This window comes from Fusarium venenatum (assembly GCF_020744135.1).
Source record: "Fusarium venenatum strain MPI-CAGE-CH-0201 chromosome Unknown EDB82scaffold_1, whole genome shotgun sequence".
Taxonomy (NCBI): domain Eukaryota; kingdom Fungi; phylum Ascomycota; class Sordariomycetes; order Hypocreales; family Nectriaceae; genus Fusarium; species Fusarium venenatum.
Window position 1 is genome coordinate 11,398,655 of NW_027072129.1, and position 25,103 is coordinate 11,423,757.

Consider the following 25,103-nt stretch of genomic DNA (forward strand, 5'->3'; position numbering starts at 1 on the left):
GACTAGCGTATTGACCGATATTCTTGAAGCTCAAGGATCGGATTGGTTCAGATCGTAACCTTTACTGTCTAAATTTCAAAAACTCAGTGTCTGTTGTAATTTACGCTAACGTCTCATCTATCCTTGTAAAGGCTTGGGTCGAAATGTCTTGTCGTACCACATAACAGCTTGGCATCGTCACGACCACCCTTCAATTTTGAATTCAATATTTCGACTCACGTTATGATTTGTCCGGCAGTCTTGGCTTTTGAGCACTAGACTAAGGCTTATACCTTGAGTAATTTCTGTCATGCCGAGTGCTCCATTTATTATTACAAAATTAGCCAGCAGACCATTCGAATAACCAAGAACAGCCAACACTACAGACCATAGAAACTGTTACGCAAGATCAATATGAAACCAAAACCCTCATTCTAGTCTAATGAGTATGTAGTCAGGAGAATAAGTGCTATTTGAAGGCCTGTGATTTAGCTGCTACTCCAAACCAGGACAATATAGAAGCTAGGAGTTACAAAAGTGGCTTGGCTTCAGGTAAGAAGCTGCTTCTTCCAATCGTAACTTTGCCAGAATAGAGGCCTATATGGCATTGTAATCTAGACCCAGTTCAGACTTGTTTTCGTCTAAGAGCATAAACTACATTAGGCATTTAAATCGTCTACTGCCCGAGTCCTTGGCTGAGCAATGAAGTACCTATTTTTCTTACGTCGATACTAAGAGCCAGGTGTACTTGAGCCTACGATATAATCTAGTCCAGCTTTACTTGATCAATTTCATATTGGGCCTCGTTCGCTCTTCTGTTTCTGAAGCTGATACAAGATTGCAGTTATCTCGTAAGGGGCATAAAATTTGATGGCAGGGGCCAATCCAAAGACACAAAACTCAATAACCACTCCATAACTCAGGGTGTAAAAATGACAAACTAAGTTCGACTCAGCCAGCGTATCTACCGTCGAGGGTCTCTCTTCAGCACCTACTACGACAGTTGTTGGACTTAACGTCTACGATGGAGTGGTTAGGAAGTCTACACGACCGGTCACGCTTGACTAACGAATTGGACTTTATATTTAAAAGAAGTACACTAAACCGGCCTGCGTTGAAGTGCGCTTGAATATGGTTCTAGATAATACAACATTCCTCGAGGAAAGAACAATAACAAATAGCCACATACCGACATAGTATCTAAGCAACACCGAAACCTGCCTTGGTCATAGCATTCTTAGCGCTCTGAGCAGTAGCAGCAGAAGCGACAGTCTTGCCCTTGAAGTTACCAAGGAACCCAGTGTCGTCGCCAGGGAAAGCACCAGAGCTTCCGAAGGCGTTCATCTGGCACGAACGACCGAGAGCAGCTTTACAAACACCAGCCGAGCCAGCAGTAGGAACAGTGAAGAGACGACCCTTGGTGCCAGCCTTGAGCGGGTTCTTGACGTTCTGGAAGATGTTGCCTTCAGCAAGAACTTGTCCGTTCTCTTCAATCTCGAAAGCATGGTCAAAGATATCGTAGAAGTAGTTATTAACGACGTGGAGAAGGGTGTTGCCGGAAACCTTAGGAGCACGTCCAGAAATGTGGTACATGTAGTTACCCTTGAAGGTAACCATCTACCTGTTGTTAGTAGATGACCCAGTTTTGTCTCTTTTGTGAAGGCGTTGACTTACATCGCTCTTTCCAAGGAACAAGATGGCCCAGTAATGGTAGGTGTTGCAGCTAGCAGACCAGTTGCTGACGCCATCAATCTTATTGTTGGTAATAGAAACGCGGCCACTAGCACCAGTACCGAGGACAATATGTTGACGGCCAATCAAGGAAGTAGTACAGTGATCAATCCAGACGTTATCCGTTCCATCAAGGGTGATAGCATCGCCACCCCAGACCAGGCTGGGGTTAAGGTCGGTAATATGAATATTCTGAATAATCACATTCTTGACCCCATTGGCAAGACGAAGGCCCTTGCCCTTAATAACACCCTTAGAGCCAACACCAATAATGCTCTTGTTTGAGCCAACCATAAGAGGAGTCAGGCCAGCCTTATCATACTTGACGGTGACCTTCTGAGCACCGGGATTATAATTAGTGCACCACTGGTTCTTGTTGATAGATAGCTGGCAGTGCGCGCCAGTACCCCAGGGAGCGCAACCAGTTTCGGTGGCAGATCCTTCAGAGCCCTTGAAATCAAAGGTTCGCTCTAAATATATAATACGAGCGGTGCTGTCCTTCAGATAATTGGCAAGCTCCTGGTTGTTCTTGGGATGAACGACCTGGCCACCCTTACCACCAGTGGTGCTGGAGGCGAAACCTTCAGCTTGGGTAGGTAGAGCAGCGAAGGATGCAGGAATGAATGCCGCAACGGCTACAAAAACATTGAGCAGACGCATGATGAAGGAGTCAAGTGGAAGTGTTAGGAGAAAGAATGTGGGTAACCGAATAGAATTCCAGATTCTCCGGCGAATAAAACGTAAGAAGAAGAAACAACGAGCGTCTGGGAAAAGAGTGAATGAACAATACTGCCAGAGCATAAACTCAAGATGGATTCTGATTATAAGTAGAGAAAAAACTCTTGCCATGAACTTGTTATTGAGCTAGATCGGGCGCTCGCTTCACTCATTTTGCCCCATCTCCAATTCTTCCACGAACTAAGACGATCAATAGCGGTAGGTGCCGGAAACCCGGAAATTGGGTTCGTTAGGCTGATTACGGGGGTGTGATAAGTCTGGGGACGGTTACCTGGCGCTTTGTTAGTGGCGTGTATAGCCACGAAAGAAAGCGAGTTGGTAACAGCTTCATGAAGGAGATCACCGCCGAAAGCTGTTTCCGGCTTATATGAACAAAATTATAGAAATCAAAAACCCCTAGCGAACTTGGAGAGAAGGATAAATCATAGCCGATCTATGGAAGTGATTTGGAACTGCTGTGCATCTCCACATAATATGACAGCTTGGCGGTTACTGTCTAGTGCATGCCAAGGCGTTAAGCTTCGTTTCAGACGGCACGAGTAAATTTAGCCAAACACGAATTTAAAATTGCACCACGTGTTTCTTCTTCAACGTAGTACTGCTCAAATGAATACGCGTATCGTAAAAGCAGGTCTTATAATTTGATACTTTTCCTAATCTACTTTGTGCGCAAGTCTCTGCCATGGACCAGTATTTAAATGACTGCCCCTTTTTTTCTTTCTATTCTCATGGAAGTAGTTAGTCATTAGCCCCAATGCAGAAATCGCAACCTGCCTTAATTATCATTGGTGAAGTAGCAGGATCGAGATGGATAAATTGCATCGCGAGATAATTTCTCCAAGGATACCTGTTTCCTAACTCTATGCCCCGCGTCGTTTAGCAACCGACGAATTATTTTTGGTGAGAAATCAAACGGCGCTAGCATGACTTAGGTGTGACGGTTAGATTTTCCTAGGGATAAACTAGTCCGTTCTAAGTTTATGCTAGCAGAGTTATAGGGCATATAATATTAAACGGTTATAAAGTATTATATCTCTTAATAGTAAATAGGGCAGGTTAAGTATATTTAAGTAAAGATATTTTATTAATAGCTATTAAGCTAAGTATATTAACTAATACTAAGGGAATATATATATATATATATATAGGATTCTTAGGGGATTACTTAGTTCTAGGGATTATAGTAATCCTAAATTATAGGTACTCTTAGAGTATAATAATCCTATATAAGTATAATTTACTTATAATTAGTCTAGTAAACTTAAGAAGTAAGTTTATAATTAGCTAGGTTAAGTTATATAAAATTTATAAGGTATATATAATATAACCGCTAGGGTTATAATAGGCCTCCTCTGCAAATACCCTTATTACTTTAGCTACTTTAATAGTATTCTTTATAATATTATCTTTAATTAACTTAATAATAGTATTATTAAAGGGTTTATTAGCCTAGTCTATCTGCAATTTAAGGTATTAATACTAAGCCTTATACCTATAATCTAATTTAACTTCCTTAAGGAAGGTAATTTTATTATAATAGATTTTATTAGGCCCTCTTATAAGCCTCTTATTAAGGTCCCTTAGACGCTTAAGCTCTTGCTTAAGCCTTATTACTATCTGGCCTAGTGTAACAGTTATGATTCCCAAGGGATAAACTAGTCTATACTAGGTTTATATTAGCAGATATGTAGGGCATTATAGTACTAAGCGTAGTAAAGTGTTATATCTCTTAATAGTAAATAAAGCAGGTAAGGCATATTTAAGTAAAGATATTTTATTAATAGCTATTAAGCTAAGTATATTAACTAATGCTAAGTGAATATATATATACTTAAGGGATCCTTAAGGGATTACTTAGGCCTAGGGATTATAGTAATCCTGGATTATAGGTACTCTTAGAGCATAGTAATCCTATATAAGCGTAATCTACTTATAATTAATTTAGTAAACTTAGGAAGTAAGTTTATAATTAAGTGGGTTAAGTTATATGAAATTTATAGGGTATATGTAATATAACCGCTAGGGTTATAATATAATCTCTCCCCTCTATTAAGTCTTATCCTTAAGACCTGCATTTAACTGTCTATTCTTATCCTAAAACTAGTAAGTCTTAACTTAGACTTATAAATATTCCTATTATATATTCCTAATAAAATATCTAGTTATATTATAAAGTATATTAATTATAAGATTAAAGAGTATAAACTTCTTACTAAGGCTATTAAATTATTATGCGAATTTGCAGATATGCCTTATTCTTATTATTTTAAATATTAGAAGGATTATCTTATAATAGTAGACTTTTTATATTGCAGTAAGTATATTTATTATAGTTACTTATATAATAGTACTTAGGTAGCTTCTTTATATAAGATTATTGCTATTTTTCTTGCAGTTTTTTCTTGTTTTATTGACTTCTTTAGTGTAAAAATTAATTTCCTAGGAAAAGAAATTAGAGGATAATAAGGAAAGGGCTAGTAAGGATCTTCTAAAACTTTATAAGGAATTAGCTTTATTATAAGCTTATATAGCTATTATAGCTAGTTATTTATTTTATATTTAAAAGATAAAAAATAAAATAAAGGAGTATTATACCTCTGAACTTTATTATAGTATTTAGGGTTTAGATAGTAAAGATAAGTTAGCTACAGAATTAAGCTATTATAAGGAAGCGGTTTCTAAGGAGTTATATTCTTTGAATACTGAGAATCTGGATTAGGAGTCCTTAGGACTGGGTGATTTTAATTTTAATCCTTTGTTTTTTAGCGAGACTGGTGAAAGTTCTTTAGGAGTTATTAGGCATTAATAAGGTTTTCCGGTAATTCCTATATATTCTTATTCTCTAGGTAGTTTTTCTATTTAATTAGGTATATTATTTACTTATTAATTTTCTTTATATCTTTAATTGCTTTTACTTTATAGACCTTTAGTCTTTTAATTTCTTCTGGTTTATTGCCTACTTTAACTTATATTATATTAGCTGCTGATTTAAGTAAGGAGATATAAAAGATTAGGTAGAGCCTGACTTTTAGTAGTAGGTCTAGTTTATAGTTATTTTCTGAAATTTTCTTTATAATTTTATATAGTCTAATATATTTATAATCTAATTTATATAAGGGTTATTTTATTATAATGTTTTTATAGCTAGGTAAACTATCTCTCCCTCTTTAAAGGTTAGTCCTTTAACTTTCTTAATATTATAGTATTTTTTTATTTTTTTTCTAATAAATTCTAATTCTATTTTTATTTCTTTATATAGGTTTTTTAATTTATCTGCTTTTAGGATTATAGTAGGGTTAATTATCTCTATTTTGCAATTACTATAATAAGTATTAGGGGTAAATCTGAAGTTTATATAAGCTAGTGTTAACTTTATGCTTTTATTATAGGCAGTATTATAAGCTAATTATATAATAAGTAGCTTTTTAACCTAGTTATTTTATCTATAGTTAATATAGTATTATAAATATTACTCTAGTATTTAGTTTATTTATTCTATTTAACTATCTATTTATAGTCTAAAGGCTATTAATAGCCGGTGATTAAGTCCTAGGTATAATATAAGGGATTACTAGAACTTGGCTGCGAATATTAGTCCTCTGTCTAATAGGATTTTATTTAATAGTCTATATATACTAATAATATATTAATAAAAAATATAGGAAAGTTCTTTTATATCTATAGCTTCTTTATAGGGTAAGTAATATAAGAATTTTATAAGTTAGTTAATAATAACTATAATGCTATTATAAAAGACTCCTATTAAGGGTTCCTCTAATAAAGGTAGTTTAGTTATAAAGTCTATAGTAATTAAGTCCTAAGGTCTTTATATTACTAGTAAGGGTTATAACTATCTATAGGGGTTATATTATTATACCTTAGTTTATATATATATATTATATTATTTAATTACTTTCTTTAGTATTTTCTTTATTCCTTTTATTTAGTATTTGCCTTTAAGCCTTTTAAGTGTTTTAGTAATGCCTTAGTGGCTATATAGGGGATATTTATATATATCCTATACTAGTTTTTCTCTGAATTTATTTAATACTTATTATATTTAAGGTATTTATTTTCCTATTTAGTAATTAAAGCTTATTTCCTATAGGCTTTATAGTCTATTAAGGTCTTTTTCCTATTCCTTAAATGCTAGTATTTTTATAGTTCTTGCGGTAATTTTATTATATATTTTATATTCTTTTATTACTTCTTTAATCTATTTCTCTAAGAACTAGTTTATATATAGTTAACTTATTAATTCTAATATTTTATAGTAATTAGGGTTATAATTAGTTTTAAGGTTATAATAGTAATTAAAGATTTATTAGAACTTTATAGGTAAGAGCTAGATTTTATTATTCTTATATTAATAGAGATCCTTTAATTATAGTTCTCCTCTAACCTAGTCTATAAAGTTACCTAATTCCTTTTATTTCTATAGATATCTATATTTAGGCAATAGGAATAGTAGTTTTTTCTTTCTAGTATATGCTACTGTTCTTATAGGTATTATAAATTAGTATTCTCCTTTATTATTTTTCTCTAGGAGTTTCTTATTTATCTTAGTATTACTAGTATTAAAGTCTAGTTATTAACTAATAGCATTTTCATATCTATTATTAAATCCTTTGCAGTATATAATAATAAAGTTAAATTTATATAAGTATTTAATATATTATAATTATTATTAATTTAATATTTATATTATAAAAAAATATAAGATATTCTAGTAATTAATATAAACCTTAATTTAATAGAGGCTTCCTATAAGGTAATATTTAAATTCCTTAAAATAATTAATAATAGCTAGGAATTCTTTATTATAAATAGGGTAATTAAGTTCTACTTTATATAGTTTATAAGAGTAAAAGACAATAGGGTATAATCTCCCTTCTTTATCTTATTAACTAATTTATCCTCCTAGTATAAAGTCTAATATATCTATTTCTAGTTTTATTTCTTTTATTAGATTAAATATAATTAATATTAGTTTACTAAGGATAGTATCTTATAATTTCTTAAATACTCTCTAAGCTTCTTAGGTCTAAATAAAGTTTTTATCTTTCTTAGTAAGCTTAATTAATAGATTTACTATTTTATTAAAGTCCTTAATAAAGTATTAATAGTAATTAATAAAGCCTAGGAAGCTTTATACTTTTTTAATTATTATAGGCTATAGCTAGTCTTATATTGCTAAGATTTTCTTTTAATCTATTTAGATTTCTCCTGGTGAGATAGTATATTTAAGGAAATTAATTTCTTTAATATAGAAGTGACTTTTCTCTGGTTTTACTAGTAAGTTAGTATCTTATAATGCTTTTAGAACCTTATAGATATATTCCTTATATTCTTTATTATTATCTAAGAAGATTAGGATATTATCTAGGTAATAAACTATAAAGATATTAAGGTATTATCTTAGAATATTATTAATTATCCTTTAGAAGGTTACCGGAGTATTTATAAGTCTAAAAGGCATTACTAGGTATTTAAATAATCTAAATTTTATTCTAAAGGCAGTCTTTTATTTATTGCCTTATTTAATGCGGATAAGGTTATAGGCTCCTTTAAGGTTAAGGGCAGTAAAAACTTATTTTTCCTATAGGCAGTCCTTAAGTTCTATAATAAGTAAAAGTAATATCTAGTCCTTAACTATAAGGGCATTTAACTATCTATAATCTATAATTAATTATAGTTTTCTATTTTTCTTAGGTATAAATATTATAGGTAATCTAGCAGAGGATATTAATTCCTATATATTGCCTTTTTATAGTTCCTCTTCTAGGTATTCTTTAAGAGTAATAAGTTCTATTTTATTAAGGTTATATATTTTCTAGAAGGGTAGCTTATTTAATATAAGGTAAATTTTATAATCCTAGTGTAAATACTATAGTACCTTAGTGTTAAGTTCTTCCTTAAAGAGTTTATTATAAATATAATATTCCTATAGTATATTCTTAAGTCTATTTTTTATTTCTGGCTTCTTTTCTAGCTATTTATCTAGGCTTTATAGCTAGTTCCTAAATATTATAATAGTCCTTTTAACTTTCTTTACTCTGCCCTATATTTATTTATATTATATTCCTTTTAGAGGTAGGTAAATGCTTAATTTATACTATACTTTGCCATAGGGGTTAGTTAAAGTTTAAGATCTTATTTCTTTATTTATTTCTAAACCGTTTTAATTATTATTAGAGAGATTAGTAATATTACTAATCTAGCTAGTTCTCTAATTAATATAGGGATTATAGCGTTATAACTATAGGTATCCTAGTATTAGGTTATATCCTAGTGCAGGTAGGATATTAAAGTTAATATTTTATTTTTATATTCTAATAAATACCTTTAAGTAATTAATCTCTTAGGTAATTAGTCCTCCTTTATAGTTAAATAGTTATCCTTTTAAGTTTCTTATTATATAAGGATAGGTCTTATTTTACTATAGTAGCTATAAGCGATTAACTATATAAGGGTTAATTATATTAATATTAGCTCTGCTATCTATAAGAGCGATTAGCTATATTCCCTTTATTTATACTTTTAGTTTTAGGCAGGTTTATTGACTATTCTTGGTTATTTATAGAGCTCTTAAGGGTTGTGACGGTTGGGTTTTCCAAGGGATAAACTAGTCCGTTCTAAGTTTATGTTGGCAGAGTCGTAGGGCATGTGATGCTAAGCGATTGCGAAGTGTTACGTCTCTTAATAGTAAATAAGGCAGGTTAGGCGTATTCAGGTAAAGATATTTAACTAATAGCTATTAAGCTAAGTATACTAACTAGTGCTAAGTGAATATATATATACTAATGTCTACTATGTTAAGAGCGACGATAAGTTAGGTCGTTGTTAGTCCTGGAGCGATGCGGTCCTGGAGCGCCGTCGGTCCATATAAGTATTAGTCTATCGTCGATTGGCTAATCTTGCGGTATGATGTAGGGAAGTGAAAAGTGAAAAAGTGAGGTACACGTGACATAACCGCTCAGGTCGTAATACAATCTCTCCCCTCCTATGGGCTTATCCTTAAGGCCTGTTATCTTAACTAATATCGTTCTTCTTTCGGTAAGGTCTAACTTAATCCTTTTACTATTATGCGATACTATGTTTAACTGTATATCTAAGCAGTCTTTGCGCAAAGATCGTGAAATTAATACGCTTGCGTTATCCGTTGAGTTTTCTAACGAGGAAGCTGATATGCCTTATACTCGTTGCTTTCATGCAGGCAAGAAGTGCCTAATGTCGTCAGATTCTAGTTATTGCAGTAAATGCATTCGTTCTAAGAAATCCTGTGATAGAACTTATATTGCATTATCCCATGAGTTATTTTTCTGTTATAGTGACTATGTGTTTTTATGCTAATTCTTTTTATAGTGATGAACTTAATGAAATAAGAGAAGAAATTAGAAAATAATAAGGATGCCGCCAGTGAGGATCTCCTTAAACTTTATAAAGAGATGGCGGCGTTATAGTCTCGCCTATCTCTTGCGGCTGGTCGTTTATCGCGAATTCGTAAGATTTGTAGCAAGGTGAAAGAGAAGCGTTCTAAGGCAACCTATCGTGGTCTCCAAGAGGTTGATTAGGCGGATAACATACTATCCGGTTTGGATGCTTATAAAGATGCCGTGCTTTAGGATCTTTAGGTTAATCGCGTTCTTAACGAGGTGGATTAGGCTGCATTAGGTTTAGGTAATAAGTTTTTTAATGCTTCTCCTTTATTTGATTCTGGTGGAAATTCTTTAGGAGTTATTAGGCGTTAACTAAGTGTTTTAGTGATTCCTATGTGTTCTCGTTTTCTAGGTAGTTTTTCTATTTCACTAAATATATTATTTATCTATTAATCTTCTGCATATCCCTGATTTCCTTGACCTGGTAGGTTTCTAGTCTGTTAATTTCCTCAGGTTTATTGCCGATTTTGACTTTAATGGTGTCGGCGGCTGTTTTAAGAAATAAGATATAGTAAATTAGGTAGAGTCTAATTTTTGCTAGTAGCTCCAGTTCGTAGATATCTTTCTTAACTTATTGTTTAATTTTATATGGTCTAATAAATTTATAGTCTAGTTTATATAAAGGTCGTTTTATTGTAATATTTTTTGTGGATAGGTAGACTATATCTCCCTCCTTGAAGGTTAGTCCCTCTACCTTCTTGTCATCGTAGTAGCGCTTTATTTATTATCTGATATATTCTAGTTCCTTTTTTATTTCCTTGTGTAGGTTTTTGAGGTCATCTGCTTTTAGTATTGCTGCAGGATTTACCGCTTTAGGATCTCGTTTATCGTGGTAAGCGTCTAGTGTAAATCTAAAGTTGGTATACGCTGGGGTTAACTTGGTGCTTTTATTGTAAGCCATATTATAGGCGAATTAGGCAATAGGTAACTTTTTGACCTAGTTATCTTATTCGTAGTTAATATAGTATTATAAGTATTATTCCAGTACTTGGTTTATTTGTTTAGTTTGTCTATCTATTTATAGTCTAAATGCAGTAGATATTCGGTGATTTATTCCTAGCAAGGCTAAGAGTGCTTGCTAAAATTTACTAGCAAATGTTATACCTCTATCCGAGAGGATCTCGGATAGTAGTCTATGGTTTCTGAAGATTTGATTATAAAAGATATAGGCTATTTGTTCTGCGTCGGTTGCTTCCTGATAAGGGATATAGTAGTAAAACTTCGTTAATCAGTCTACTACCACTAGTATACTGTTATAGAAGATTCCGGTTAAAGGTTTTTCTAAGAGCGGTAGTTTAGTGATAAAGTCTATTATTATTAAATCCTATGGTCGTTATGCCACTGGAAGTGGTTATAACCCTCCGTAGGGTTTATGTCGTTATGCTTTTATTCTTGCGCATAAGTTGCACTGTTTAATTGCATCTTCTACTTGTTTTTATGTAGGATTATATCCTTTGCTTTATAGTCTTTTTAGTGTCTTTGTTATACCTTGATAACCGTGTAGTAGATATGCGTGGTAATTTTATAGTATCTTTCGCAGGTCTTCTTGTTCTGCGAATTTCTTTCCTTGACTTTATACGCTGTTTAGGCTGCACTTTTTGCATTTATTAATAATATCTTGGATCTGTTCGTTTAATCCTTCGATTAGGAATTATCGTTGTTTATATTTCTTTTTTATCTCTAATAGGTTTACGTGGTTTTATGCATAGTGCTTTTCTAAAGCGTCTATAAGTTCTATTGTTTTAACTGCATCGAGGAGTTCCTTTCCTCCTACGATAAGTCCTAGTGTATATGCTTGCTGCGTAAGCTTGTATTCTCCTTTCCTTGTTTCTTTGAGGAGTTATTCGTTAGCTTTGACCGTTCCTGTGTTAAAATCCGGTCGTCGGCTGATTGCATTGGCTTTTCTATTGTCTAAGCCTTTTCGGTATATAATAATAAAGTTAAATTTATATAAGTACTCGGCATACCTTATTTATTGTCTATTAAGTTCTTATATTATAGTAAAGTATATAATATTCTTATAGTCTATATAAACTTTAATCTAATGCTTACTTCCCATGAGGTAATATCTAAACTCTTTAAAGTAGTTAAAGATTGCTAAAAACTCCTTATTATATATAGGGTAGTTTAGTTCTGCTCTGTGTAGTTTATATAAGTAAAATGCAATAGGGTATAGTTTCCTAGTGTTATCTTGTTATTTAATTTATCCTCCTAGGGCAAAGTCTAATGCATCTATTTCTAGTTTAATTTCTTTTATTGGATTGAAGATTACTAAGACTGGTTTACTGAGGATTACTTGCTTAAGTTACTTAAATGCTTATTAGGCTTTATTATTCTAAGTGAATGCTTAGTTCTTTTTAGTTAACTCTATAAGTAGGTTAGTAACTTTACTAAAGTCTTTAATAAATCTTCTATAATAGTTAGTAAAGCCTAAGAAGGCTTATATTTCCTTAATATTAATAGGGACTTTCTAATTAGCTATAGCAGAGATCTTGTCTTTTTGCATGCATATCTCGCCTAGTCTAATGGTATATCCTAGAAAATTAACTTTAGTAATATAGAAGTGATATTTTTCCGGTTTAACTAATAGTTTAGCATCCTATAGTAGTTATAGGACCTTATAGATGTGTTCTCTGTGTTCTTCTTTATTATCCGAGAAGATTAGGATATTATTAAGGTAGTATACTATAAAGATATTGAGGTATTATCGAAGTATATAGTTAATTATCTTCTAGAAGGTTGCTGGTGTATTTATAAGACTAAAGGGTATTACTAGGTATTTGAAAAGTCTGAACTTGGTTTAAAATGCCGTTTTCTATTTATCTCCTTCCTTAATGCATATAAGATTATATACTCCCTTGAGGTCTAGAGCAGTAAAGATTTATTTCCCTTATAATTAGTCCTTTAACTCCGTGATTAGCGGTAGTGGCATCCGATCTTTAATGGTGTAAGCATTTAAATCTCGGTAGTTGATAACTGGTTATAGTTTTCCGTTTTTCTTGGGTATAAATATTATAGGTACTCCTGCTGGTAATATAGATAGTCTAATATGTCCCTTCTCTAATTCTTCTTGGATATATTTCTATAGTTCTTTGGATTCTTATTGATTTAGCGAATAGATTTTTTATAATAGGATATTTTCGTTTATAAGTATAATCTTATAATCCTATCTGCTGTGCTTAGGTATCTTAGTGTCTAATTCCCCTTTAAATAGTTTATAATATCTTTGGTATTCCTTTAGTATATAAAGTATTATTTTTTGATTTATTTCTTTTTATAAGACTTCTTTTCGTAAGTCGCTTTTACTGAGTATGCCTAAGATGTGTTTCTTTTGTTTTATGCCTATTGTATACTGGGGTATTGTCCTTTATAGGTATAGTGAGTTTATTCTATGCATGCTTATACTGGTGTCTCTAATTAGAGTCTAAGATCTCTTATAGTTTATTGTAATTGTTATTTTATTTCTGTTTAAGTTACTTTAGAATATAACTTGGCCAGTTGTCTAGTTAATAATTAGGTTTTCTCGTTTAAGCTATGCTATTCCGAGGAGTAATTATATTCTATTTCCTAATAGTATAATATTATAATACACTTGATGATTCTTTTCTTAGATAAGGATCTTGAGGTAATTAGTCTCTTAATCTATGATTCTATTGTTATAACTGAAAAGTTATCTTTCTGCGTTAATAAGCAGGTATAGTGTTTATTTCTTTCTCCAGGGTAGGTAGAGCTCCGTGACTAGTCTTAGATTAATAAAGTTTCTCTTAGCTCTATAGTTAATCTATGCATTTAGCTATCTCCCCTTGATCTAAACTTATAGTACTAGGCAGTCAGGCTTGCTATCTTGCGTAGCTCCTAGAGCACTTTAAGGACTAAGTCGTTCTTGTCCTTGTGCTTCGCTCTTCTATGGCTCCGTTATAGAAGGCGTTCGTCTTTTCCCGATTTTTCATAGATATCGGCTAGGTGCAGTCCGTCTGCTTCCTATATGCATACTAGTTCGTCGGTGTCTTCCGATGATTCTTTATTGTCTTATTATCCTTTATTATTTTAGGTTTCTTTATATTTCCCTTTTATAAGTTCCTTAAACTCTTGGTTAGCTTCTTCGAGGATTTTTAGGTTTTATTGGATATCTTTCTTTATTCTTTAAGCCTTTTCTTGCTATCAGTAATAGGCTAAGTTAAATCGAAGTTCCGCTACTCCTATATTCTTATACTAAGAGTGCATTAGATAGCCTATTATCTCTTCTAGAGCATAGGGTTTATCGTTAGGATTTCTAGGTATTATCACTGGAAAGCAGTTATTGTCTTTCTTATTTTCCCAGTGGAGTTTACACTAATAGTAGTAATATAATACCTATGCAATCTTGTTGTGTTAGGGGTATATTAGCATTGTTTCTGCCTTATTATTAGTGTTAAACTCTGGTTCTTTATGGTGAAGGTTTAGTGCTTTGCCTATATGGTAGGCCTGTATATATACGTTCTTGGCCTTTGTGGTATCTTCGTATTCTCGCGATCCTTGTATATATATGTCTTCCCTGCTGTTAAATATGCGGATCCCTGTTTTATTATACAGTGGTAAGTATTCTTGTCTCTATTTATTCTTAAGTTTCTAGTCTTCGTATCAGAGGTATCGCGCCGTTTCTCTTGCTACTCCTCCTCTTTATCCTATGTATTAAGCGTGCATTTATTGCCTGGCGCATAGCCAGTGTGTAGCTTCTCGCTCTTATAGTATAATCCCTTCTTTTTCTTATACTTTAGTCCTTATAGGGAGGTTATCTATTGCTTAGTTGCCCTCGTTTAAGGTATTACTAGGCATCGTTAGGGTTATTATAACTCCTAGTGTTTGTTTGTTTTTATAGTACCAGTCCCGTTGTCTTTATAACTGTTTTTCTTTTTATTCAGGGGTTTAGTTATAGTATTTCTTTCGTGCCTTTTTGGCCTTAACTTCCTTGGTTTTAACCTCCATTTCCTTCTAGTAATATTCCCTGATTTCATTTAGGGATTTAAATGGGTCAGATGGCGTTTTAACTAAGCTATCTGGGTATATAACCTATTGGGTCTTGGTTTTAGTGTCTTTTTCCAAGGCCTTTTTATTGGCTATATTATACCCTATTCTGCATATTCCCAGCGTCTAGGTGCACTATGCCATTTAAGGTTCCTATTAGTTAGTTATTCTAAGTATTTACTTACCTTAATTCAGGTTTCGTGGTTTTCGCGGCTCAGGGCAGTTTTATAATATATGTCCTAACTGGTTGCAGTTATAGCACTTGCATTTAGATATATCTCTTCCTGGATTATTTAGTTATATAGCTCTAAGGGCCATAGGTCCAGGTTGCATTCTATGCAAGGTATTGTTTCGCTGCTGTTATTAGTTTTAAGAGTTATTCTTATTATAGCTATAGTTATTTCCGTGATTATTGTTATTGCGGTGTTAATTCGGAAAATAGGGGTTATAGTTGCTTCCCTTTCTTGTGGCATTAGCTTTCTCTCTTCTGCGTTTATACTGTTATTCGTCGATTTTAATGGCCATAGTGATATACTCCGTAAGATTATTAGGTCTATCTGCCTTATAGAGTTTGTCTTTAACCTCTTCTTTTAGACTGCGGTAGTAGATTTCTATGAGTGCTTTATTATCCTAATTAGTTTTAGCGGCAAGTTGTCGAAACTTGGCGGAGTATACTGCATATAATCCTTGCTATTTAAGACTAAGGATTTTAGCGGCTGCTTATCGTTCTTTATTAATTATACCGAAGTTATCCTTTAGGAATGCTTTAAAGTTAAGCCAGTCTGCGAATATGTTCTGAGTTTCCTGGTCTTGCTAGTTATAGTCGTTTTCCAGATAGTCTTTCCAGAGGGGTTTAAACCAGTCCTTAGCGTCTCCTTAGATTAATAGTGCAGTATATAGTATTTTCTTTACTATAGTATCCAGTTTAGTAGGGAATAGCTTAAAATGTCCTTTTATATAGGTAAGGAATAATAGGATATCCGCTGCTTTCCCTTTAAACAGTTCCAGGGTCAGGGGCTTAATAATTTCTCCTAGGTTATATTAATTATTAATAAGGTTAACCGGTGGTATAGGCAGAGGTTATTTATTTACTCTCCCCTGTAGGGTTTATATAGTGTTTCTAAGCTATTAGAGCTTAGCTATCATTTTAGCCATGCTGGGAGGTAATCCCGTGTAAGGTAATGCCAGTCTGTTATTATTAGCGTTAATAGATATCATAACAGTATAGTAATATTACTCAGCATTTATGCGGTATATTCTAAATAAGAGCTATTAATGTATAATGGTTAGGTTTTCCAAGGGATAAACTAATCCATTCTAAGTTTATATTAGCAGAGTCGTAGGGCATATAATGCTAAGCGATTGCGAAGTATTATATCTCTTAATAGTAAATAAGGCAGGTTAGGCATATTCAGGTAAAGATATTTAATTGATAGCTATTAAGCTAAGTATACTAACTAGTGCTAAGTGAATGTATATATACTAATGTCTACTATATTGGGAGCGACGATAAGTTAGGTCGTCGTCGGTCCTGGAGCGATGCAGTCCTGGAGCGCCGTCGGTCTATGTAAGTGTTGGTCTATCGTCGATTGGCCGATCTTGCGGTATGATGTGGGGAAGTGAAAAGTGAAAAAGTGGGGTACATGTGACGTAACCGCTCAGGTCGTAACAAGGGTAATATTATATCCCTTTTACTCTTTTTACTATGCTATAGCTCTAGTAATATAATAGGCTATTATCTTTTCCTAATTAGCTTAGGTAATATAGGTTATATTCTTTATTATAATATAAGGTATTATTAAGGTATTCTTATTCTTATTTTAACTTATCCTAATGTTTTTCCTTAAGTTAATTATCCTTTATATTTTCTTATTTAAGATATTATAATTTATAGGGTTTTAGGGTAATTCCTCTATCGGGGTCTCCTTCTCTATTTTATTTCTATTCCTGGATTAGGCGTTTATTGTCTAGTTCTTTGGCTATGCAGACTGTCTATCTCTATTGGTTAATCTTTCTTCCGTTCTTAATATATTTAAGGGCATAGTATCTAGTACTCTAGTTAGATTTTAAATATATTACCTTGTTATTATATTATTTATAGATATAATATCTAATAATATTAATAGGGATATGCTTTCTGGTATATATATTCTTTTACTGGTGCTAGGAAGTAATTATAAATAATCTTATTTTCCTTATAGATAGGATAATAGTATATAGTGCAGGATATCTAAGAGATCTTAATATAGTCTAGGTCTGCAGGGTATTTATATAGTTTTACTATTACTATTAGTTATTCTATAAGGGTCTTACTGCTATTAGATTTTTTTTCTATTATTGCTTAAATATAGATATTATTATTTTATTTAGTTTTTATAACTTTTTGCGCTAATTCCTAGTATATTTATTATTTATTATCCTAGTATTAAGTTCCTTCTTTATTATACTAAGGCTTAATATTATTAAATTATAGGTTATTAATTTAAGTATTTCTCTTTATTCCCTTTAGTTTTTTTAATAGTTTCTAGAATTATTATTTCTTAATTATTTATTTTACGCTAGCGAAGTTAGGATCTATATAGAATTTACTGGGTTATTTTTATATAGTTTTAATAGGAATTTTATTGCAGAGTTAGTTAAGTATAAGTAGTTTATCCTATTTAGGGATAACTTCCTTATATATTACTGCAATAGTTTTATCTTTATTAGCGAGATATATTAATTCCAGTATAGGTTGCTATTATCGCTGGCGTTATTTTTCCCTTTTAAGTTTATTCTTATATTTATAAAACTTAGGGTCCTGCTATACTAGTTGCTTCTTTTTAGCGATTAAGTCTTTATTCCTTTAGTAATATTCCTAGTTTTATTATTTCTTTTTTTCTTCCTATTCCCTGATTTTCTCGTTTTTTTCCTCCTCTTATTCTTATTAATCCTCTAGCTACTCTTAGGCTTTTACTTAGTCTATTAAGTTACTATATAACTCTATATTTATATCTTAAGCGAGTTATAGTAATTCTTCTAGTAGTTTATACTGCTATTTGCAGTTCTTTATCCTATAAGTTAGTTTATTATATATTCTTACCTTCTAGTATTAGTTTATATTTTTAGTTAGTCTTTATAGGGTTATAGTAGTTTACTTCTCTATGGCCTTTCTTGCTATAGCTCTAGTATATTAAGGGCAATCTGTTTAACCTAGTAGTTCTAATAGTTATTAGTCTAGCTTAAGTGCTATAAGAGGTATTAGTTTATTATAGCCTTCCTTAGTTAATATTATTCTTGCCTTATTAGTTCTTATTTTAATTAGGTTAATATAAGTTTTTATTCCTTATTATTTACTTTTCTTTCTTTTATTTATATTACTAAATATCTATATCTACTATAATATTAGTAAGGTTATTTAGTATTTTTAGTTTAAGCCTAATATTAATTAATATATTTTTAATTTTATCTTTTAGGCCTAAGTATACCTAGTCTATATAGGCTAATTTATTTTAGTTAAGTTTAAATACTTAGTAATAATACTCTAATAGGTATATTGCTGCTAATTCTATTTATTATAGGCTTTAAATCTTACTTTTTACTTCTTATCTTTTATTTACTAGTTTAAATATATAAATAAGTTCTTACTTAAAGTTTTTATACTTATTATAGACTAGTCTAGTTATATCTTTTTATTTATATCTAGGATTATTAATATAGTCTTAAATAATTAATTCTATAAGTCTTTATGCTTTGCCTTTAAAGAGACTTATAGTATATTAGGTTTTTATTTTATTTAAGCTAAATTAGATAGGGTAGTATAGTTAGTAATTATAAAGAGCTATAAGGAATCCTTAGAGGTATTTAGTATTTCTATTATAAGAGTCAGGTTGCCTAGGTTATAGGATTTCTCTGGGGTCCTTTCCTATTGCAATAAGTACAGCAGTATGCTTAATATACTCCTTATATAGGCATTAAGTATCTTTAGCTTATTTTCTAAGGCCTTTAGCGATTATTATAAGATTATAGACCTTGCCTTTAAGGTTCTTAATCTTATTTTAGGCTATAATTGCATTCCTTTTAATATTATTTAAGAGTTTATTATACTATTTTCCTAAATATTTAAGTCTTTATTAGAGTTTCTTAACTTCCTCCTTATAGTTTTATAGATAGATAGGAGGAAAAATAATTTCTCCTTTATTATTATTATCTATATTTATAGGCATATTAAGGAATTCCTAGGATAAATACTAAGGGGTCTTAGCAGTTAATAGCTATTTAGTTTTAATAGTATTAAGGCAGTTTAAGGTAATAGGTATTATTATATAAGTATTACTTAGTATTAATATAATATAATTTAAATAAGAGCTATTAATATATAATAGTTATAATTCCTAAGGGATAAACTAGTCTATACTAGGTTTATATTAGCAGATATATAGGGCATTATAGTATTAAGTATAATAAAGTATTATATCTCTTAATAGTAAATAAAGCAGGTAAGGTATATTTAAGTAAAGATATTTTATTAATAGCTATTAAGCTAAATATATTAACTAATACTAAGTAAATATATATATACTTAAGGGATCCTTAAGGGATTACTTAGGCCTAGGGATTATAGTAATCCTAGATTATAGGTGCTCTTAGAGCATAATAATCCTATATAAGCGTAATCTACTTATAATTAGTTTAGTAAACTCGGGAAGCGAGTTTATAATTAATTGGGTTAAGTTGCATGAAATTTATAAGGTATATATAATATAACCGCTAGGGTTATAATACCTAGCTTGCAGATTTAAAAATGCATTATAAAGAGTAAAAGGAGCTTATAGCTAAAGGCAATTAGCCTAATAAGGCTATAGTTATTATTATTATATTAGGCCTCTTAGAGGTATTTAGCCTTATACTTTAGCTACTTTAAGGCTTTACTATTATTATTAAATAAGATAGTATTAATAGTATTCTTTTTACTTAAAAAATAGCTATTAAAATTATTATAAATACTACTATAGAGGCTTCTTCTTTTAGGCAGTATAATACTATATTAATTAGCTATATAATGCAGCTAGTAGTAGATAGACTAAGGATTAATTAACTGCCTTAGTATTTAAATAAGTAATTATTTAAAGGTACTTAGCAGTAGGTTATAAAAGGAAGAAGCTACTATATATATAGAGGCTTCTTTTATTATCCTCTTATTATAGAGTTTAATTATTATTATATTAATTATAGTCTTATTAGGAAAGTTAATTATTAAGAGAAACTTAGGTTTAATATATTAGGTTTTTAATCTATATAAATCCTTTAATTTTAAATTTATTAGAAAACTTTAAGAAGACTTAGGCTTAGCATAGAGTATAGAGTAAAAATATAAAATAGAGAGTAATAATCTTATTATCCTTATAGTGTCTATTAAATTTAATAGAGTAATAACTTTTATAACTATTAAGGATTAAAAGGTATTAAGAATTAATTAATTACTTAGCTATAAATTTATTAAAATACTTTAGCTAGTTAAGGCTAAGCTAGTTATTAGTTTATTTATTTTAATTTAATATAATAACTTAATTAGCTAGGAGGTTATATTCTTAGTATTAATTTATAAGGTAATATTAATTTATACTAATAATAAATAGTAGGATTAATTAACCTTTAAAATTAATTGCCTAGTGTTATAATCCCAGCGGTTATATTATATATACCCTATAATTTTCCTCTAACTAATTGTAACGGTTAGGTTTTCCAAGGGATAAACTAGTCCATTCTGATTTTATATTGGCAGAGTCATAGGGCATATAATACTAAGCGATTATAAAGTATTACATCTCTTAATAGTGAATAAGGCAGGTTAGGTATATTCAGGTAAAGATATTTTATTAATAGCTAGTAAGCTAAGTTCTATTTAATGCTTAAAGAGTATAGCTATTTATATTAGTCTAGAGGTATAAGGTAATAGTTATTATTATTATACCAGTCTTAGACTGAGATATAAAGTTATTAGTCCTAGACTAATATAAAGTTATTTAGTCCTTATCTAATTGGTTAGTGTTTAGGGACTGAGAATTAATCTTTTAGTCCTTATATGATTAGTGTAAAGTGAGTGTTAAAGTGGGTCATGTTAAAGTGGAAAAGTGTGAAAGTGGGGTACATATGACCTGGTTATAACACCAATGCTAAGCTTACCTATACCAGAGTCAGCCTTACTAAGCTCACTTATATATATATAAAACTTACCTTATAACTTACCTCTAATACTATAAGCCTTTCTTTAAGGCTTATTACTATATAAGTAACCCTTTATATATATATATAATCTTTTAGCATTAAATAGGACTTAGCTTACTAGCTATTAATAAAATATCTTTACTTAAATATGCCTTATCTGCTTTATTTACTATTAAGAAATATAATACTTTACTATACTTAGTATTATAATGCCCTATATATCTACTAATATAAACCTAGTATAGACTAGTTTATCACTTAGGAATTATAACTGTTATAATAAGGTAATAGGTATTATTATTATACTAGTCTTAGACTAAGATATAAAGTTATTAGTCCTAGACTAATATAAAGTTATTTAATTCTTATTTAATTGGTTAACGTTTAAGGACTAAGAATTAATCTTTTAGTCCTAATTTAATTAATATAAAGTTAGTATTAAAGTAGGTTATATTAAAGTGGAAAAGTGTAAAAGTAGGGTATATATAACCTGGTTATAATAAGTCTATAATAAATATAAAAACTTTAAATAAGAATATAATTTTATAACCTTAAATTAGTAAATAAAAAATAAGAAATAGAATATAAGATCTATAACCTATAATAGATAAGATCTGCAGTAATATATTTATTAGAGTATTACTATTAGGTATTTAAATTTAATTAAAATAAATTAGCCTATATAGACCTAGTATACCTAGGCCTAAAAGATAAAATTAAGGATATATTAGTTAATATTAGACTTAAGCTAAAGATATTAAATAACCTTATTAATATTATAGTAAATATTAATACCTAATAATATAAATAAAGAAAGGAAAAATAAATAATAAAAAATAGAAATTTATATTAACCTAATTAAAATAAAAACTAATAAAGTAAAAATAACATTAATTAAAGAAGGCTATAATAAATTAATACTTTCTATAGCACTTAAGCTAGACTAATAACTATTAGAATTATTAGGTTAAATAGATTACCCCTAATATATTAGAATTATAGTAAAAAAGGCTATAGGGAAGTAAACTGCTATAACCCTATAAAGACTAATTAAAAATATAGATTAATACCAGAGAGTAAGAATATATAATAAATTAACTTATAGAAAGAAGAATTATATATAGTAATATAAATTACTAGAAGAATTACTACAACTTATTTAAGATATAATATAATATTATATAGTAACCTAGTAGATTAAGTAAAAGCCTAAGAATAACTAAAAGACTAATAAGAATAAGAGAAAGAAAGAAATAAGAAAATTAGGGAATAAAAAGAAAAAAAGAAATAATAAAACTAGGACTATTACTAAAGGAATAAAAACTTAATCGCTAAAAAGATATAATTAGTATAATAAAACCCTAAGTTTTATAAATATAAGAATAAACTTAAAAGGGAAAAATAATATTAATAATAATAATAATCTATACTAGAATTAATATATTTTACTAATAAAGATAGAATTATTATAATACTATATAAAGAAATTATCCCTAAATAGAATAAACTATTTATAATTAATTAACTCTATAATAAAACCCCTATTAAAACTTTATAATAATAACTTAATAAATACTATATAGATCTTAATTTTATTAATATAAAATAAATAATTAAGAAATAATAATTCTAGAAACTATTAAAAGAATTAAAGGGAATTAAGAAAAATACTTAAGTTAATAACTTATAGTTTAAAGATATTAAACCTTAGTATAATAAAAAAGGAACTTAATATTAAGATAATAAATAATAAATATACTAAGAACTAGTATAAGAGGTTATAAGAATAGAATAAGATAATAATCTCTATATTTAAGCAGTAATATAAGAAAAATCCAATACCAGTAAAATCCTTATAGAATAATTAATAGTAATAGCAGAACTATGCAGATATCCCGCAGACCTAGACTATACTAAGATCTCTTAGATATCCTGCACTATATATTATTATCCTATCTATAAGGAAAATAAAATTATTTATAATTACTTCCTAGTATCAGTAAAAGAATATATATACCAGAAAGCATATATACCTATTAATATTGTCAGATATTATATCTATAAACGATATAATAATAAGGTAGCGTTTCCGTAGTGTATTGGGTAGTGTTAGCGTTACCGCACTGTATGCCGGATAGGGTCCCGGCAGCGTTGGTGGTACCGCACCCTTAATGGTTCTGATCTTCCTACAGTACTGGGGTTAGCGTTGCCGCCGCAGAAATACTGCGATCACGGTCTGAGGTTGCACCGCCGATTGCAGGACCGGGCCTCCATATAATGGATGGTATCCGGAGTTAACATTGAAGCCAAGCACGACTCCATCTCAATGTTTATACGTCTACGCGAATTTGTAGTAGATTCGCGAGTGTCGTAGAGAGAAGCATGGCTGGGCCCGGAATTTTAAAAATTGGGGCGTGATATAAAAGGTCACATTTAGATTTTGCTGCTAAATGTCATACTCCTGGCTTTCAATTTGCATGCACAATATATTTCTTTGAATTCGAAGTCTAATATCACTGGCAATAATTTCTCAAAATAACTTCATCTTGTTTTTCCTACGCCGGTAAACGTCTTATGGACTTTGTGTTATTATACCATTATTTAATCCTCGGGATCCAGGTGCGATGAGTCGCCAACTCGAAAACCTTCTGGGAATGGGTCCGTGCTATCTAAAAACAACCTGCTTGAAAGAGGTGATCCAGGCGCTCCCGGTAACAGATGGGTAAACGGCGTTGTAATTCCCTACCCTAGTCGTACCGTGGATACGACCGATAAACTCAGTTCCGATATCGCTGCGGTGATAGAGAGGCTCGCCTTCATTCAATTGTCCTCTTTCATATAGAACCGCTAATCGGGCACAAGTTCCAGTGCCACATGGGCTTCGGTCAAGTCGACCAGGAGAGACAACAACAGTGTTGGTAGCAGCCTTTCCATCCTTGTACGGTTCAAGAGGCTCTGTGAACTCAAGGACGGACATAATATTGATCTCAGCGTTCTCAGGATGACTGAAGTCTGTTTGTGCCGCCACAGCTCGCTTGATACGCTCTCCAAGCTCAACAATCTTGGCTCCGTTGGTGTTCTTTATCTTGACCCTCACTGACGCAGCATCCACCAGGATGTAGATCATGCCGCCGTAGGCTATGTCAACTTTGATCTTTCCGAGTTCAGGGATTTCGACTTCTTTATCCAAGGCAAAAACGAAAGCGGGAACATTGTGGAATCGGACGCTCTTGCACTTCCCATTCTCACACTCGGCGTAGACAGTAATTAAGCCCGCTGGAGTATCCAACTTGACAACAGTTTCAGGCTCCTGCATAGGGATCATGCCAGTTTCCAGGAGACATGTTGTCGTGGCAAGTGTATTGGCGCCGGACATAGGCGGATAATCCTCGTATTCCATGATGATAAACCCGGCATCAGCTTCAGGGTTGCAGGGTGGAAGAACGAGATTGTGACAATGATTCATGCTGCCACGGGGTTCATTAAGAACAAGCTGACGGATCTGGTCTTCTTTCTTCCAGAAGTGCATCATCTTCTCAAACATGGTCTTGCCAGGGGTGTCACGAACGCCTCCGACAATGACATCGCAGACCTCGCCAGCACAATGAATTCCAACGGTATTGAAGGATCGCTTGAATGGCATGGTAAGAGATAATTCTTAAGTTAGAGATGAAAGTGATACAATATGATGAGGAAGCCGAGTTTAGGGACGAACAGCTATTTAAGATGATATCGGGCTCCTTTTTCCAAACCGTTATAAATTAAGACGAAGTCAGCGGCAAAGTATAACCAGCTACCGTTCCCGGTTATAGTGCAAAAACTTTATTTATTAAACTGTGAAGTCGTAGGCACAAGCTGATATATCAGAAAAACAGATGAAGGTTTTACACTGTAACCGGAAGCGTAGCCGGCTTAACCCCACCAGCTTGAGCTTCATTTGGCAGGTCTCTTGTGAACTACTTATATCATGTGCAGCTTTATCTATGTACAGTGGTTAGCGTAGCC

General features: G+C 31.2%; 2 protein-coding genes across 2 annotated transcripts; both read right to left on the reverse strand.

Annotated features, from left to right (window-relative positions):
- Nucleotides 1-1,179: 1,179 nt before the first annotated feature.
- EDB82DRAFT_552962 (pectin lyase fold/virulence factor) lies at nucleotides 1,180-2,370 on the reverse strand (the record flags this gene model as incomplete). The annotated part of the gene is made up of 2 exons (XM_065609599.1): nucleotides 1,180-1,596; nucleotides 1,654-2,370. 2 exons carry the CDS (start codon nucleotides 2,368-2,370, stop codon nucleotides 1,180-1,182), a joined length of 1,134 nt encoding a protein of 377 aa, XP_065466061.1.
- Nucleotides 2,371-23,763: 21,393 nt separating this feature from the next.
- EDB82DRAFT_544336 (proline racemase family) lies at nucleotides 23,764-24,741 on the reverse strand (the record flags this gene model as incomplete). Its single annotated transcript, XM_025730110.2, has 1 exon — nucleotides 23,764-24,741. One exon carries the CDS (start codon nucleotides 24,739-24,741, stop codon nucleotides 23,764-23,766), a length of 978 nt encoding a protein of 325 aa, XP_025587414.2.
- Between the last annotated feature and the right edge of the window lie 362 nt (nucleotides 24,742-25,103).